The sequence below is a fragment of the Malassezia restricta genome, chromosome II (assembly GCF_003290485.1).
Source record: "Malassezia restricta chromosome II, complete sequence".
Taxonomy (NCBI): domain Eukaryota; kingdom Fungi; phylum Basidiomycota; class Malasseziomycetes; order Malasseziales; family Malasseziaceae; genus Malassezia; species Malassezia restricta.
This window is the reverse complement of record NC_040194.1, coordinates 923,803-939,506: the sequence shown is the minus strand read 5'-3', so window position 1 is coordinate 939,506 and position 15,704 is coordinate 923,803. Positions and strand designations below refer to the sequence as shown.

General features: G+C 53.5%; 8 protein-coding genes across 8 annotated transcripts; 6 read left to right on the top strand and 2 right to left on the bottom strand.

Annotated features, from left to right (window-relative positions):
* Window positions 1-208: 208 nt before the first annotated feature.
* MRET_1415 (uncharacterized protein) lies at window positions 209-3,208 on the top strand (the record flags this gene model as incomplete). The annotated part of the gene is made up of 1 exon (XM_027628042.1): window positions 209-3,208. One exon carries the CDS (start codon window positions 209-211, stop codon window positions 3,206-3,208), a length of 3,000 nt encoding a protein of 999 aa, XP_027483482.1.
* A 185-nt stretch (window positions 3,209-3,393) lies between these two features.
* MRET_1414 (cell wall protein) lies at window positions 3,394-5,316 on the top strand (the record flags this gene model as incomplete). Its single annotated transcript, XM_027628041.1, has 1 exon — window positions 3,394-5,316. The coding sequence occupies one exon, from the start codon at window positions 3,394-3,396 to the stop codon at window positions 5,314-5,316; it is 1,923 nt and encodes a 640-aa protein (XP_027483483.1).
* Window positions 5,317-5,376: 60 nt separating this feature from the next.
* MRET_1413 (uncharacterized protein) lies at window positions 5,377-6,426 on the bottom strand (the record flags this gene model as incomplete). Its single annotated transcript, XM_027628040.1, has 1 exon — window positions 5,377-6,426. The coding sequence occupies one exon, from the start codon at window positions 6,424-6,426 to the stop codon at window positions 5,377-5,379; it is 1,050 nt and encodes a 349-aa protein (XP_027483488.1).
* Window positions 6,427-6,518: 92 nt separating this feature from the next.
* MRET_1412 (fluoride exporter) lies at window positions 6,519-7,490 on the top strand (the record flags this gene model as incomplete). Its single annotated transcript, XM_027628039.1, has 1 exon — window positions 6,519-7,490. One exon carries the CDS (start codon window positions 6,519-6,521, stop codon window positions 7,488-7,490), a length of 972 nt encoding a protein of 323 aa, XP_027483489.1.
* A 50-nt stretch (window positions 7,491-7,540) lies between these two features.
* Window positions 7,541-9,942, top strand: MRET_1411 (DDHD domain protein; the record flags this gene model as incomplete). The annotated part of the gene is made up of 3 exons (XM_027628038.1): window positions 7,541-9,388; window positions 9,414-9,749; window positions 9,775-9,942. The coding sequence occupies 3 exons, from the start codon at window positions 7,541-7,543 to the stop codon at window positions 9,940-9,942; spliced, it is 2,352 nt and encodes a 783-aa protein (XP_027483486.1).
* A 98-nt stretch (window positions 9,943-10,040) lies between these two features.
* MRET_1410 (histone-lysine N-methyltransferase SETD1) lies at window positions 10,041-12,288 on the top strand (the record flags this gene model as incomplete). Its single annotated transcript, XM_027628037.1, has 4 exons — window positions 10,041-12,011; window positions 12,043-12,110; window positions 12,137-12,186; window positions 12,215-12,288. The coding sequence occupies 4 exons, from the start codon at window positions 10,041-10,043 to the stop codon at window positions 12,286-12,288; spliced, it is 2,163 nt and encodes a 720-aa protein (XP_027483487.1).
* A 169-nt stretch (window positions 12,289-12,457) lies between these two features.
* MRET_1409 (uncharacterized protein) lies at window positions 12,458-13,375 on the top strand (the record flags this gene model as incomplete). The annotated part of the gene is made up of 1 exon (XM_027628036.1): window positions 12,458-13,375. One exon carries the CDS (start codon window positions 12,458-12,460, stop codon window positions 13,373-13,375), a length of 918 nt encoding a protein of 305 aa, XP_027483530.1.
* Window positions 13,376-13,569: 194 nt separating this feature from the next.
* Window positions 13,570-15,525, bottom strand: MRET_1408 (phospholipase C; the record flags this gene model as incomplete). Its single annotated transcript, XM_027628035.1, has 1 exon — window positions 13,570-15,525. One exon carries the CDS (start codon window positions 15,523-15,525, stop codon window positions 13,570-13,572), a length of 1,956 nt encoding a protein of 651 aa, XP_027483529.1.
* Between the last annotated feature and the right edge of the window lie 179 nt (window positions 15,526-15,704).

Here is a 15,704-nt window from a genome sequence, read left to right as displayed (position 1 = left end):
GACGGCGGTACAGAAGAAGGGCGTTGGTACCGCCGCTTGTATTTGACGGCCCCTACTCACGTGAATTGCATCACGTGTATAATAGTTCTGACCACACCCTTCGTGCACGGTGGAGACACCACACGTGGGGGCTCGTGGCTACGGCGCGACGCACGCCTCCACTCATGCCGCGCGCGTCATAGCTGCCCAACCTCGTGCCGTGTCGACCATGGTCTATGCGCTTCCGCGCAAGTCGCGAGCGCACAGTGATCAGCTCGCGCATTCACCTCCTGATACGAGTCGGAGTGTAAATGATCTAAAAAACGTTCTCGACGCGTCCACTCAGCCCCACCGCTTCGGTCACGCTGACCACGGCGTGTCGTCATCTACGCCGCATCGTGCACGCCCCGCGGCATTTTCGCAGACGGTGCGGCTGACGCCGATGACACCGCGCCGATCACTTCGACCTTACTCAGAACAATCTGGGCAGCCTTGGTCGAATACGAGCCGGCAAAGCGCGTCGGCTCAGTCACATCGCGTCCCGGCCATGTCCATTTTGGAGGACGACGTGCCTACGGCATCATTTGCGCGCGATTTTGTCGAAGCCCCATCTCTATCACGCGCCCCATTTGTACCACAGCGACGACCTGCTGATCATCCCTCACATCTAGCTCAGCGACCGGCATCGCCCGCTAGCTCCACGGACGATCCGCTCCTTTTACATGATCCCACCCTTACCAATATGTCCATGCGTGCGGCTCAGGGCGATGCTAGCTTACTCGCTATGGTACGCAGATTCGAACAAGAGGATATGGGTCTAACGGAGCCTGTGTCCATGACACCCAAACGCCCTCTATCGTCGCGACGCGATATTTCTACACCTCTGCGCAGGACACCCAAACCTGCCCCCAAACTCACGCCCAAACCTACTCCCAAGGCCACACCGAGCTTATACGATCGCACACTAGGAGTCAAGGAGCGTATCGCTCTCATCCGGTCGCCTGACAAGTCGATGTCACATGTGGAGCAGCAACAGGTCCATTCACCAGAGCCAGATCTTGACTTGCAGCCTGAACTAGAGTCTGAACTGGAGCCTGAAAGTAAAGTAGCAGCGGAACCAGAGCCTGAACTGGAGCCTGAACTGGAATGGGTGCCCGAGCCCGAACGAGAGCCACAAATGGAGCCAGAAAGGCCAGAGACTGAACGAGAGCCCGAACTAGAGCCGGTCATGCACTCAGAACTGGACCTAGAGCCAGAGCCAGAGCCAGAGCCAGAGCCAGAGCCAGAGCTTGAACCAGGGCCGGAGCCAGAACTTGAACCAGACCTGGAGCCCGCAGAGGAGCCCGAGTCCGAGCCCGAAGCAGTCTTGGAGCCGAAAACCCATGCTTCGCCTTCGCTGACGGGGCTAAACACGAAGAACGAAGCCCTTGCGGCACCTCCCACGCATGCCATGCCAGCTTATGATCCATCCATCTCCGACCAAGTAAACTCGTCGCGATTTTCGCGAGAAAGCCACGCTTCTCGTGAGCCTGTATTTATCGATTTTCTTCATGCCAACGACGAACATGTAAATGTCTCCTCTCAGGAACCCGTGGACCATGATACGAGCTGGTTCGAGCGGCCATCTCAATCTGAGCCGCAAAGTTATACCCCCCCGTCAAGACATACACCCATACCCGAATGGCGTGCGTCACCCTCTGTGGAAGCATCGACCCGCAAACAACTACGGCAAAATCTTGGCACCCCGTCGGAAAAGTCTGTAAGGCAAGAGGCATCTGTTCTACCGGCTCTTTCGCATGAACCCAAGCGATGGGGAGACGATCCTGAAGATGTGGACGATTTGCCCGATGAGGCCCTGGAAGCACTGGATATCCTAGAAGAAGAACTGCGTCGAAAGTCCCCCGATCCCGTTCCACAGAGCCCCTTGCCGAACGACGTGTCGGTGCATAGTGCGCGCATTCGATCACTTTCGCCATCCAAGTCACCCCACCCAGCTATGCGAGTCTCTGCGCAAGATGTCTCATCGGATGATACCCCTGAAGAGGAAGCACCCATGGTCGTATGGTCGCTGCCTTTACAAGCACCTGCTGCGCCATCCACAGCTGCTGAGGAAGATGCATCGTTGGGTGACCTCAGCGCTAGTCTGTCAGCCTCATCCCATTCACGCGCCTTGATGCTGTCTCGTACTCGTCCCACATCCTGTGTGGAAATATCGAGCTTGGATCCTGTCGCTGCCGCACGGGCAGCGGCCATTCTTAAAGTACATCACAAATATATCCAGGAGGGATGGCTCGGCGATACATCGTCCCTGCCGCACATAAACAATGACCTGGCCTCACTCTTTCATGCTGCGGAGCTGGATCTGCGCCAATCTACGCACCCTACGCCCCGAGTCCCGGGTGCCTATGCACCACGAGCTTCGTTGCCGCCTCAGCTCGACTCGCATGCTCTACGACCCCAAGCACAAGCGGGTCACTGGTCTGAGTTTGCGTGGATGGAGCTCGATCGCCACTTACGTTCTTATGTGCCCGAGGAGGCCATGGACAAAGCTGCAGCTGTGCTAGACCTGGACATCGATCTGGTCATTTTGCAATTCCTTGAAGCACAGGGTCTCGAGCCAGACGATCTGCACGGTGATTGGACTCTGACACGCCTATATGCACGCGTGCCTGCTCTTCAGGCGCGATATGTGCGTGAAATGGAGCAGGATGTGACGGAAGAGATGCAAGAAAAGTCATTTCAGCTCCTATCACAACGCAAGCGCACGCATGATGTATTGTTGGACTCGCCGCAGTATGTGCGCGGTTCTCACAGCACACCTGTGGTGCCGCCATCACCTGCTAAGGCTGGAAAAAACGTTGCCCCTGAGTCCTCTGTATTGTCACAGTCGAATCACTCCTTCGTACCTACGGACGACGTGATGATTGAAGCGGGTCACGCCCCCAAGCGCATGCGCACACATGCACCGCGCCCCTCTAGCGTAATGTCCAAGCTATGGTCTTGGGTCTCTGGATCGCCATCGTCGCAGCAGCAGCCACTGCCGTCTGCAGCTGCACGACACCATCGCCCTCCCGCGTCACGCCTCCCTCGACCCCGCCGGCGCCAGGCACGTCGAAGCGCCGCGCTGCGCCCCTCCGTTGTGACGTCGGCGACACACGATGGCCCACGGGCTGATTGGCTGCAGAACGAGGTTGAGGACGAAGCAATGTCGGCCTCACTGCATGCATGACTCAATTTTTTTGTGGGCCCTTGCGTGGGTTGAGGGGCTTACGTGCATGAATTACATAATACCTCGATTTTTTGTAGCATGAACCATTCTATTGCGGGGCATGTGGGCAAACGACGACGAGGCGGCGAACACTAGGCAGGCCGCTGGACGTACGCGTGGCGCTTTTTGGACTCCTTCACCGCTTCATGCGACTTGCCATCCTGGGCCTGCTTCTGGCGGCCATAGAAGTGCTAGCTGGCAAGGAGCGATGTGGTCCCAACAAGCCATCGTGTCCTTCTGACAAACCATGCTGCTCAGCAGATGGTTATTGTGGTGGCGGTGCCGAGCAGTGCACATCAGGATGTCAACCACAATACAGCCAGTATCCTTTCTCATGTATACCGAATTCTGTATGCGAGGACATGGATCTCGCGATCAAACCTGACATGTACAATCAAGACAACTATTTTAGGCCCCTGCTGAGGTACAATGGTGATGCTTCACAGACCGCATTCGTGTTTGAGCAGGGCTATTTGGGCCAAGGGCACAATGGTGTTTTGTTCGAAAAGACGAGTGCTACCGACTCGCGTGTGTCGACGGCGCGCTATCTGTTATATGGCACAGTCACTGCTCGGCTGCGCCATAATCCGACCTCTGGTCTGGTTACCACGTTTGGCACGGCATCCGATGTCGGTGATGCCATACTTTTCCGCTTGGCTGGACCTGAAAGCGGACGAATCACGACCAACTATGCTGCCCATGGCCAATCTGCCCAGAACATCGGCACGCAAAAGCGCATGGACAAATTTACGGTCGCAAATTTCCATAACTACACCATTGACTGGTCACCGCACCATATTACATGGAAGGTCGACCATCAAGTGATTCGAACCGTCTCGCGCAAGGATGCAGGCGACAAGTTTCCCCGCACGCCATCGCGTGTGCTGTTCACTGCGTACGGCGTGAGCGAGAGCAGCAATAAGAACATGAAGAACTGGGCCAACGGCACGCTTTCGTTCGACGATGATGGGTATCGCTCACGAGGCTTTTATTCGCATGAGCTAGCGCACTTGCGCATTCAATGCGCTGATCTCAAGCTTGCCAACATCAGTCAGACTGGCGTCGGCAGCGAGCCTGTGGCGTATGTGTACAGTAAGAAGAACCACAGCCAAACGCAGCCACTTGACTTCTCTCTGTCGACAGATCAAGTGTTGCTGCTCAAGAATCCTGCAAAGGATGGTCGTCCGGGTACACCTGGCAAGCCAGGCACAGGTCCGAATGGCGATCGCCCGAACATGTACACGGGCGGCTCGGGTCGTTCCACCAAGAAAAACAGCGATGATGATGATGATGATACAAGCACTACCTCGAATGGTGTCAAAATAGGTATCCCTGTCGGCATTGGGGGTGCTGCGCTCCTCGGTGCATTGGCTCTGCTGATCTTTTACTTTGTGCGACGCCAGAAGCGCGCTCTTCGTCGTCCAGCGTCTTTGGTCTCTGTTCAAGAGCCGATGCAGATGCGTGATACGTCTGCATCTTTCGGCACGCCCATTGCCGGGGAGCCGACGCACCACATCGCCGTGCCCGTGTCCATGCAGCCACAGCGGGGGGAGCAGCCGTTTGACTTGCAACAGTCGATTGCTGTGCCTCAAGAGGAGCATGCCATCGACCGTATGCCCGAGGCCCAAGGTGTCGCACCTTCCGACGACAGTATACACGAGGCCGCCTTGTACTACCAAGATCCCTACGGGGCTGAGATGTCGTACGAAGTCGAGAGCGATATGGGCTCGCAGGCATCTGACGACAAGGCGCATCGTATGCATTATGCAGAACATGGTGACATGCGCCGCTACTATCCGTACCTGTCAGAAGAAGAAAATGAGCGCATCGCAGCCCAGGACGCCTGGGACGAGCTTCGTGAGGCTGCCAATGGCCGCACAGAAGTGCCTCACTTCAAGTCGGCCAACACGTCTTCGACAAATCCACGACGCGATTCAGATCTGTTTCTCACGCGCCATCGTCGGGGACAGGACTCAACGTACCGCGCACGCCGTGTGCACCAGCGCGCCGCTTACTCGGAGGGCGGCGCACTTAGCCCCAGCCTGCCGGACACACCCTCTTTTTCTTAAGCATCTCGGTTTGATGATTTCTCTCGTTTATAATCCTACTACATAGCGATTCTTGTACTTCTAGGAACGAAAGCTCTGACGATGATTGATACCGAGCTGTGCTGCATACGCCCGCATCTCTTCTCGACCGCGCAGTTTGGCGTTCTCTTCACGCAGTCGCTCCAGTTCAGCACGAAGAAACCGATTTTCGGCTTCAAGTACGAGTCGGTCCGACGCGTTTCCCGGAGCATCCGTAGATGCTCCTGTTGCGGATGACTCGGGGGTATAGGGCGCGCGCTGCTTCTTCGTCGTGCGCTGTCGCGCCATGTAGTCTCGGTTCCGGTCTCGTTTGCGCTCGGCTGCTTCTTCTGTCGTGAACCGCCGCGGCCGCCCTCGCCGTGGCTTAGGTGTCTCGGTCGGCATGACTTCGTCCATCGCACGGGTCCAGGCGGTGGTGCTGGGCGCCGTTGCGAGCCCGTCGTGCTCGGATGGTACGGGCAAAAAGTCGGGGTCGTCTTCTTCCTCATCTGGGAAGGCCAAGTCGGCAAAGTGTGCTGATGTTGGCTGTGGATACATGGGCTGTGGCGCAGGGGGCTTTTGCTGCTGCGCGAGAAGTGTCTGTAAGAGGTGTGTCAGGTCCTGTTCCTTGACACGACGGTCGGATGAGCCGCCCAGTCGTTCGACCAGCACGTTGATCAGCTGGTGCATATGGTCATTTGATGCAACGCTGTGCGAGTTGTCATCAGCTTTAGGCACGCTCACATCGTTCAGCCACGGATACGGCGTAGAGCTGCCGAGTATATGCGTAAGGATCTGGATGGCCGTGCTGTAAAATTCAGAGGAAGAATTTTCAGCGGGTATACTAGGTGCCATGACTGGCGCAGAAGGAGATGGCGCGGATGGGGGCGGTACAGTGGGGGCAGCGGCTGGCTGAGCGACAGGCACTGGGGCGACAGTCGACGCTACGGGGGGCATGCTTTGTAGACTCGTTTGGAATGCATCAAGTTGTCGCAGAAACGCCTGCTCATCGAAATCTGAGAGAAACTCGGCGCGCAAATCATCATCATCATCAGGATGTGCCGACGGCGATGACGACGAGGACGCATCCTCAGGATGCAGCCGCCTCCCCATCTTCCTGCGCGTGGCCAAAAATCAGGTACCGCGCGCGCCGGCGGCGTAGAACACCGCGTTTGCCACGTGACGGCCAACGTTGCCTCACGGCCATGGCATGGACCACCTTAGCTACGGCAGGTGCCATTACCCTTGGGTCCATTTGGGGCACACTTGCGCGTCTGGGTCTGGTGGCTCTAAATACGTATGATGGACAGAGCATTGCCCCGCTCGTATGGGCCCAAGCCGTGGGATGCCTCGTTTTTGGGTACGCGTCACACAAGCGCTCCAAGGCGGCCATTGAGGGTTGGTATGCCCCGGCCTTTCCGATGATTACGGTCGGATTCGCGGGAAGCTGTACATCTTTTTCAACGTGGGCACTAGACGTGTTCCAGGCATTTTCGAATGGTGAACACCATGATCGTATCGGGCTGTACAGCGTCATGGATGCATTGGCACAGACGGCCACCACGGTGGGCATGGGCCTCGCTGGCGTCTGGGCGGGACGCGCCTTGGCAGACGCATACCCACTTTCTGCCATTCCTACGATACGTATGCATACCACAGCGGGACATGTAACGGTAGTCCTGTTGGGCGCCCTCTTCTGGATCGGATCTGCCCTGCTCTGTGGCCTGCATGCTCCTTTCCGGCACGTCACTTTTGCACTCGTGCTTTGTCCGCCAGGTGCTCTCGCTCGATGGCAATTATCGCTTCTTAACCCGCCACGAAGCGCTGACGACCGCGTTCATGTGCGCCAGTGGACAAGGTGGCCGCTAGGTACGTTTCTGGCCAACATACTAGCAACGCTCGTCTTATGTGGCGTAGTCACAGGCAAGCTATCCCGTACGTTCTCGTCCAAAACGTCATGCGATGCTCTACAAGGACTTCAGGACGGCTTTGCAGGCTGTCTGAGCACAGTGAGCACGCTGATAGCTGAACTTCTTGTGCTTCGTCCGATGCGCACTTCGTTCGCTTACCTGTTTACTTCATGGGCTCTCGCTGTCATAAGCTGCGTGCTGCTCGTCGGGGTACCCAGATGGACCTTAGACATAAACGACACTTGTCAGTGGCAGGTCCTTTCATAGATATCCATGCACGGGCCCACAGTGGAGACTTTTGACCCCGTGCATCCATCATGGAGGCGGTGGTCGGGACCAGTCCGACCAAGTCGCCCACAGAGCAGAAAGAGCCGCCTGTCTCAGCTGTGTGGTTTCATTCACATGGGCGCATTTGGGTGCCATTTCCTGAAGACGATATCGCGTCGTTGGAGGAAACTTGGGGTGTTGTGAAAGATGAACTTGCCCGGGCTGCCGCGTCACGCCCCGTACCTGAAAATGCTCAGACACAGCGAGGATGGCTGTCTACGTCATTTTGGGGGGAGCAGGCCAATGAGCAGGACTCTGTTCTCCCACCGCGGCCCCCGCGGCCGATGCCGACTGAGAAACAGGCTGTGCCGACATACAGGCTCACGGACCCCGATGAGCCGGAAGAACAGCGGCGATTCCGCGTGCCTGTGCTGGAAGATCACCTGTTTGATGTGGATATGGAACGCATGATTATGTATCCAGCTTTGTGGGCGGGCTATGATCAGCAGGTAGTCCGAGCGACATGGTTTTACGTGGCCTCCGATGGCGCTTGTTCGCCCATTGCTTGTAACTCACCATTGGAGCAGGATATCATACTAGCTTACAACACCGCCCAACCATGGAGACTCGCTCAGCGGCTTAAGGGGACACTTTCGAAGAATCGCAAGGCAGATGAGCCACCCGTGCAGTACAACTTGGCCAGTGTCGTCGGTGGGGCCAAAATCCAGTTCGAATCGGCTTACTCCGCGCGTGTCTATGCCCAAAATTTTGGCAGCAAGCTGTTTCCCTTCTTGCGTGAGGCTGTGATAGTTCGTGGATTCGATCATGCTCGCGACATAAGCGAGCGGTATGGGTCGCGACTTTCGTCGTGGCAAAGACGCCCCGAACCGGCTTCTCCAAGACGCACTCCCTCCGCCTCGCCTGCCATGACAGCTGAGGACATGAATATGAAGGCCGAATCAAACACTTCAGCCGAAGAAGATTCCAACCCAACGGGTATCATTAGTGAACGGACAGCTCCCGACCCCACTGTATCACCGACACCATGGGTTCCTCTTAGTGAAGCGTTTTTGTCACGAGCTTGGCCAAGCAAGTCGCCCAGAATGAGCCCACGAGTCGAAGATGTCGACGAACAAGCTCGTCCCCGGGATCCCTTTGATGATGACTTCGATATGCCTAGCACATCCAATCGACCGCCGGAGCTCCTCTTTTGTATCCATGGCATCGGCCAGAAACTCTCGGAGGATTATACCTCCATGCACTTTGTGCATGATCTAGATCGGCTTCGCAATATCATGCGCTCACAGTCTCAGAACCCAGAGCTCAAGTGCCTCCTGAATGGGGGCCGTGTCAAACTGATACCCATTTGCTGGCGGCGCACTTTAGAATTTGATCCTGAGCACGGCATGTATACTCTCGAAGACATTGGAAACGCAACCTCGATTCCCACAGTGCGTACGTTTGTCAACAAAGTGCTCCTTGATATCCCCTTTTACTTCTCCAAGCACCACGACATGATGGAGCGCAGCGTGCTCTTGGAAATGAACCGCCTGTATCGCTTGTTTGTTCAGCGTAATCCTGACTTTGAGCGACAGGGTGGCCGTGTTTCTATCCTTGGTCATTCACTGGGATCCATGCTAGCTGCTGATATTTTGAAGGACCAACCGACCCAAGTGCCGCCCCTCTGTGAGACGGCAACGCATGATATCCACAACACGTCGCGCCACTTGCTATTCAATGTCCGCCACTTTTTCTGCATTGGATCACCACTTCCCCTTCTCTTTTACATGAACGGTGCCCGCCTGGTTGCTCGCCGTCGCTCCGAGGAAGATTATGAAGATGCCACGTCCGACCAAGTTGGGCAAATGGGATGCTTGGCCGTCGAGTCCATCTACAATGTACGTGCCGTCTACTCACTCGCAGCTTTATATCGCAACGGATCCCATCAGTTTTCAGATGTCAGCCACCTCAGATGCACCTTATGCACGCTTAGTACGTCCTGTTCATGTGCCCCGTGATCCTGCTCTGCTGCCGGACGCACTGGAGGAACCACGCGTGAATATGGGCAAGCTATTAAAGCGCGTCGTGGATGAACGGCAGTCACAAGAAACGCCTCCCCTGGATGCCAAGCAGGTCCCTGACACACCAAGATCCAGACCCATTCCTCTCGAAGAAATGGAACGGGGCGAACGTCGATTCCGCGCGCTCAATCCCAATGGATGCATTGATTATGTTATGGATGTGGGCTATGCCAGTTCCGTACGTATGCCTACGCTCACCGCAGTTTTCGCAATACATTGATATGTTGCGCTCCCACGTGAGTTACTGGACCAACAAGTCGCTCGCCAACTTTCTTCTGCATCAACTGTTGCTCAATCCTGATGCAGAACGCCTACACAGCACGGCCAGTATTCCGGACCTGTCCCTCGACCCCACCACAGAGAGCGTGTAATTCTCCACATTCACCTACATTCACCTAATAGGACTTGATAGCACGAAACGCGTCTGGAGCATACTCGTCACTTTCCTTCTCGCGACGCGCGCTACGCTATGGCGCCTGAGGATGGTGGACCACTACCAGCTCCTCATTCGCTACCCGTGTCCTATGAAAACACTCTACTTCCATCCGAGATACCAAGTACGGGAAGGAATTACTATACTACTAATGACCCACAAATCACAGGTATTAAAGAAATGAAGCGGCGCTATGAAGCAGATCCCCGTCTTGCCACTGTGGATCCTCGTCAGCGACACATGAAACCCCCGCGCTGGTCGCGACTACGTCCAAGGAGGCATCTCGAGCAAATCTTCTATAAATACGACGAATACTCCGTCGGACCTCCTCCCCCTCGCGAAATTGTCATTCGCGGATTATCACCGCTTACAAGCCCTGCCACTGTTCTCCAACAGTGCCGCATGCATGGGAAAGTCGAAGCTAGCGAGCTGAAAATGGATCCGCAGACGGGTGAAAGTATCGGCATCATGTGGATCTCCTTCGCATCTAGTACTCAGAGTGATGCACACGAGTCAGCACAGCAAGCCAAGCGCACGCTCGATGGACAACGGGTCGGACCCTCCCTTGTGCATATTGTTCTAGATCATGAGCGGAAAAACTATGTGCAACAGTACCGTGCGCTTTTAAAAAAGAGGTACGAACGAAAACACGAAGAACGTGTCAAAGCACGAGAGCGTGAGAGGCAACAACGTCGCGAACGTCATGATCAGGAACAAAAGATGGCTAAAGAGGCTCGGAATGCTTTACCCCGCCCATCTAGATGGGGTCAGAAGCGTGACGATGTGTCTCCCACAATTGCACGGCATCTAGTAGCCTTGGGGCACCCCTACATTCATATCCCCCGCATGCCTTCTAGCGCTTTGGATGCGCGTGATATTCGCACGCATTTCTCATCGTTCTCACCTGTATTTGTTGAACAAGATATCCATGGATGGTACGTCGGATTTGACCGGCATGACTCAGCCTTACGCTGTAAATTGGTACTCGAGACAGGGACACTACATGGTTACCGGCTGCACTTTGAAGTTCGCGAGCCAAAAGAGCTTAAGATCAGCTCTTCTGCAAACGAGGCATCTTCCTCTTTGAAAGCACCCAAGCAGGATCCTCCTCCTTCCAAAAAAATATGGACGCCAGACGAACTGATTCAAGAAGCCACGTCTCGTATCCTGTCTAATTTCACTAAAATGTTTCTGCGTGACATAAAAACACGCACAGTTATACCACATGTGTCACAATACTTACGTGCCGATGGAAAGGGCGGCATGATCATTGCGAACCAAAAGGCACAGCTCATGGCGCGCTCAGCCACTCAAGCGGGGTATATTCCTTCATTTCGTCGTCTTGATGCTATCCCGAAACGTGTAACAGTTCAGAGCGCAGCATCGAGAAACTTACCCTCTCCCACTCATTCCAGTCAGCAGCTGGATCCGTTCGCAGCGGGACTTGTTCAGGACGATGAAGAGCTGTATTACTTGGGACAAGTCTTGCAAAATGCACCATTGGCACCATCGGAACGCGAAGAACCTGCTCATGAAGCAGGAAGCGCACGGGCCCAAGGATTCTACCGGATTCCTGCTGCCGAAAAGGCCGTTCACTTGGCAGATCGGAATCGGGCTGCAGTTACAGAGACAACCACCACGCACTCTTTAGCTTCTGCAAGGAATAATCGTGCTGACACACGACGTCTTGCGCTTGACATTGAACAGAGTCGGCGGGAGACTCAGGCTGATACGGATCTTTTGCATATTAATCAACTCCAAACACGCAAAAAACAGTTGCGCTTTGCTAAAAGTCCGATCCATGACTGGGGCTTGTATGCCATGGAGCTTATACCCGCGGGTGATATGGTGATTGAATATGTGGGCGAAATTGTGCGCCAGCAAGTGGCTGACCACCGCGAAAAAATGTACGAAAGGGCAGGTAATTTCAGCACCTATCTTTTCCGTGTCGACGATGATATTGTCATTGACGCAACACGCAAAGGAAATATTGCTAGACTGATGAACGTACGTCTCTTCCTTTTTAACCCTTTTCTAGCATTGCTGTACGCCAAATTGCACGGCAAAAATCCTCACGGTACAGGGTGAAAAACGCGTCGTAATTTTGTATGTGCATCTCCACTAACCAACAGCGCCAAGCAAGTTATCTTACCTGGCCAAGAACTCACCTATGACTACAAGTGTACGTCTTCCCCTCGCTAACGAACTAGTCCAAGCCGCCGAAGATGATGCAGATGCAATCCCCTGTCTTTGTGGCTCACCAGCCTGTCGGAAATTCTTGTAGCGCCACGAAAGATTCTCGTCACGTTTTATTCATTTCCAATGCGGAACTGGTATTCTGTTCATCCTACATCCCAGCGGAGGAAAATTACTAAACATGTTATTGCATGCCCCACAAAAGTCTGATACCTGATAAGTAAAAAGATAGGCCGGTCTAAACATCGTCTCTAGCCATGTCAACGTACGCGCAAGACGATAAGTTCCCCCATCAAAGGGACAATGAGTCTCCAGAAACACCTGCTGAAGCATTCCATCAAGATTTTAACAATCAATACTATAATACGATTAACAGGATGACGTCCCGTATGTCTAACGATGAGCGCACCGTTGCCATCCACGCCGCTAGATATGGTTACGGTCCATTTGCTCACTTAAATTTTAAGAATGAGTTGGTGAACTATCCTTTTGGTGGTGAAATGCAACCTGGTTTGTTCAGGAATGTGCAAGATCGCAAGATAGCGAATCCCGCACCACTGGGCTTGTGCGCTTTCGCTTTAACTACTTTTGTCCTTTCTTTGATCAATTTGGGCACCCTGAATCTAAGTAACACCAACGTGGTGATTTCTCTTGCATTTGGTTATGGTGGTCTTGTTCAAATTCTTGCCGGCATGTGGGAAATGGCAATCGGCAACACATTTGGTGCTACAGCATTTGCATCCTACGGTGGATTTTGGGTCTCGTTCGCCATTCTTTTGACACCTGGAGGATTTGACATCATGAATACGGTAAGCAAGGCGGAAGGTGAGGCAGGTATGATGCATGCGTTTAGTCTTTTTTTCTTTGGATGGTTTGTCTTCACCACACTCATGCTGTTCTGCACATTAAAATCCACGATTGCCTTTTTCTTCCTCTTTTTTACGCTGGACCTAACTTTCCTTTTTGTTGGTCTGGCGTATCTCTACAATACAGGGGAGGCACCTCACACGAATCTGTTACGTTCAGGAGGAGGTTTTGGTATATTAGCGGCGTTTGCGTCTTGGTACAACGCATTCGCCGGTTTGGCCGATGACACTAACTCATTCTTTGTTATTCCTGCTGTTTATTTCCCATGGACAGGACGTAAAAGCAAGCAGGAAGCATCGAAGGCTTGAAGACGTGAATTTGTGCACGATTGACGCACCAACCATCATTATTTCATTTTCTTTTCTTTTCATTATAATAATATCCGGACGCATTGGACGCTTCTTTAGTCCATCTGCATTCTTTTTTGTTCTTCATAACTTTCAATACATCTACGGTAAACAACTAGGCATTATTCTCGCAATTTGTAGTAGCGCCATTATCATTAAAACGTCACACTAAACACTTTGAAGGCATCCGACGCATTCTTAGTAAGCGCCACACACCCATCCTTCTCAACCGACAGCTGCTTGCCCGAGTCAATTTCTGTGATAACGTGTCCTTTGCCATTTCCAAGATCTGCAATGGAAAACTGAGCGGCCTTCTCCTTGGTCGTGAGCTCTAGTGACGAAGCAATGTATTTGCGGTCATGCTTGTCGGCAGTAGAAATGTAGAATGCATTGTCCTTGGGGTTTTTTCCTTGCCACCAGAGGACAAAGCGCATGTCCTTTCCGTCGTGGTCATTGCAGGCATTCGTCAAGCTTAGCTTATGTCCTTTGTGCTGGAGGGCCTTGCCATCCTTCTCAAACGTGAGGTAGTGGCCTTCCGTAAGGTTACCGCGAACTGGCTTATAGCCCTTTTCGACACGGAGACTCTGGGCTTCCGTATTGTTGTAAGGCACTGTCGGTTGCACGTCAGAGCGGAATTTGAGAGCGCAGACGTCTGCACCATTGTATTGATCCGTGATAGGGTCTTTGGACGCTTCCGGCACCTCGTCCAGCTTAAGCACGCTCCCGTCATGGTACGAGAAGTCGAGCATATTAACCAGGTTACTGAATTGAGCGCGGCGCCACGGATTGATTTCCTTCGTGTGGAATCCCTTACCAACGGCCTTGGACCATTCTTCCAGGAACATGATCTGACTTTCATGTGCCGCATGCTCAGTAAAGACACCACCATTACGCGTCCAAGGAGAGATAGCGTAGAAGGGCACGCGGAATCCTGGACCTGTTGGTACCTTGCCCTTCTTCTTGTCATAAGGATCCGTCATCCACTCACCCTTAGCGTCCTTCGGAGGCAGGGGGGGTACAACGTGGTCGGCCAGACCGCCTGTTTCATCATATGAGTAGAAGAGCACAGTCGAGTTCCAGTTTTTACCATTCATGACAGCGTTGGCAATCTTGGCTTGGATCCATTCACCGTCCTTGGGCGTATACGGCGGGTGCTCAGAAAGCTGCATAGGGGCCACCAAGTACGACACTTCAGGAAGAGTACCTTTGCGCGCATCCTCCACGAACCTGTCAATGCCAATAAATGACATGGAGCGCTTAGCCAATTCCGTCTTATTTTTAGCGGCCTCACGGTACTGAGTGAAAGCAACCAGCGTATTATCACCAAAGTTGTCGAAGTCTTGATAGAATTGGAATGTAATATTCTTCTCAAGCAAGTATTCGGGCACCGTCTTCCATTTAAGAGGGCGGCATGAGAAAAATTCCTTATTGTCAGCCACCAAGCAGTGGGGGTCACCATTGTTGTCAATCACGGGTCCACCCTTCTTAAGGCCGCCACCGCCGACAACACTACCGTTCATGTTAATGGATCCACTGAAGAGGGAAATACGGTTTGGATCCGTGGAAGACATAATAGACTCATAGTAGTGATCAGCCACGGTAAAGTTGCCGGCGAGAGAGTACATCGTCGGAATGTCATCGCGGCGATAGTAGCCCAGACTGAAAGGCGTATTCGCCATAGCCCATTGATCCATCTCACCTTTGTTCCAAGCATTGTGATTCTGGCGCCAGTCATTCGTTCCGGCGACCATGCACTGGGTCCGTTCGGCGTAGTCACCTCCCTGGTAGGGGATGTGCCAAGGCTTGAGCTCTGTCACATTCTTGGGTGGGTAGTAGCTTGCGGGCTGCTCTGAGTCACCATCCCACATGGAGCTGTTAACCGGCTGATGGAATACATCCTTGCCCGTATGCTTCGAAATGTGCACGTTTGGATCCTGGAAACCACGCACACCTGCCATAGTACCAAAGTAGTGATCAAAGGCGCGGTTCTCTTGCATGAAGATCACAATGTGCTTGATTTGCTTCAGCTCATCGTGAACAGCCACAGAGGGCGCAATAACGGAAAGGAGGGCTGTTGCCGCCAGCCACGACTTAGCCACCGGGAACATCATAAGAGAAGGCAGGGAATGCGATTCAAGTTCACATACGCTAGACAGATATGGCTTTTAATTGAAATGCTATGAGCAAGGTGCACGTGCATGTTCCTGAGCCCATGCACTGGGCAAAGGGACCACTAACGACAAGTCAGTTGAATACCCTGCGACATGATTTGACCAGCTAAACGCACATG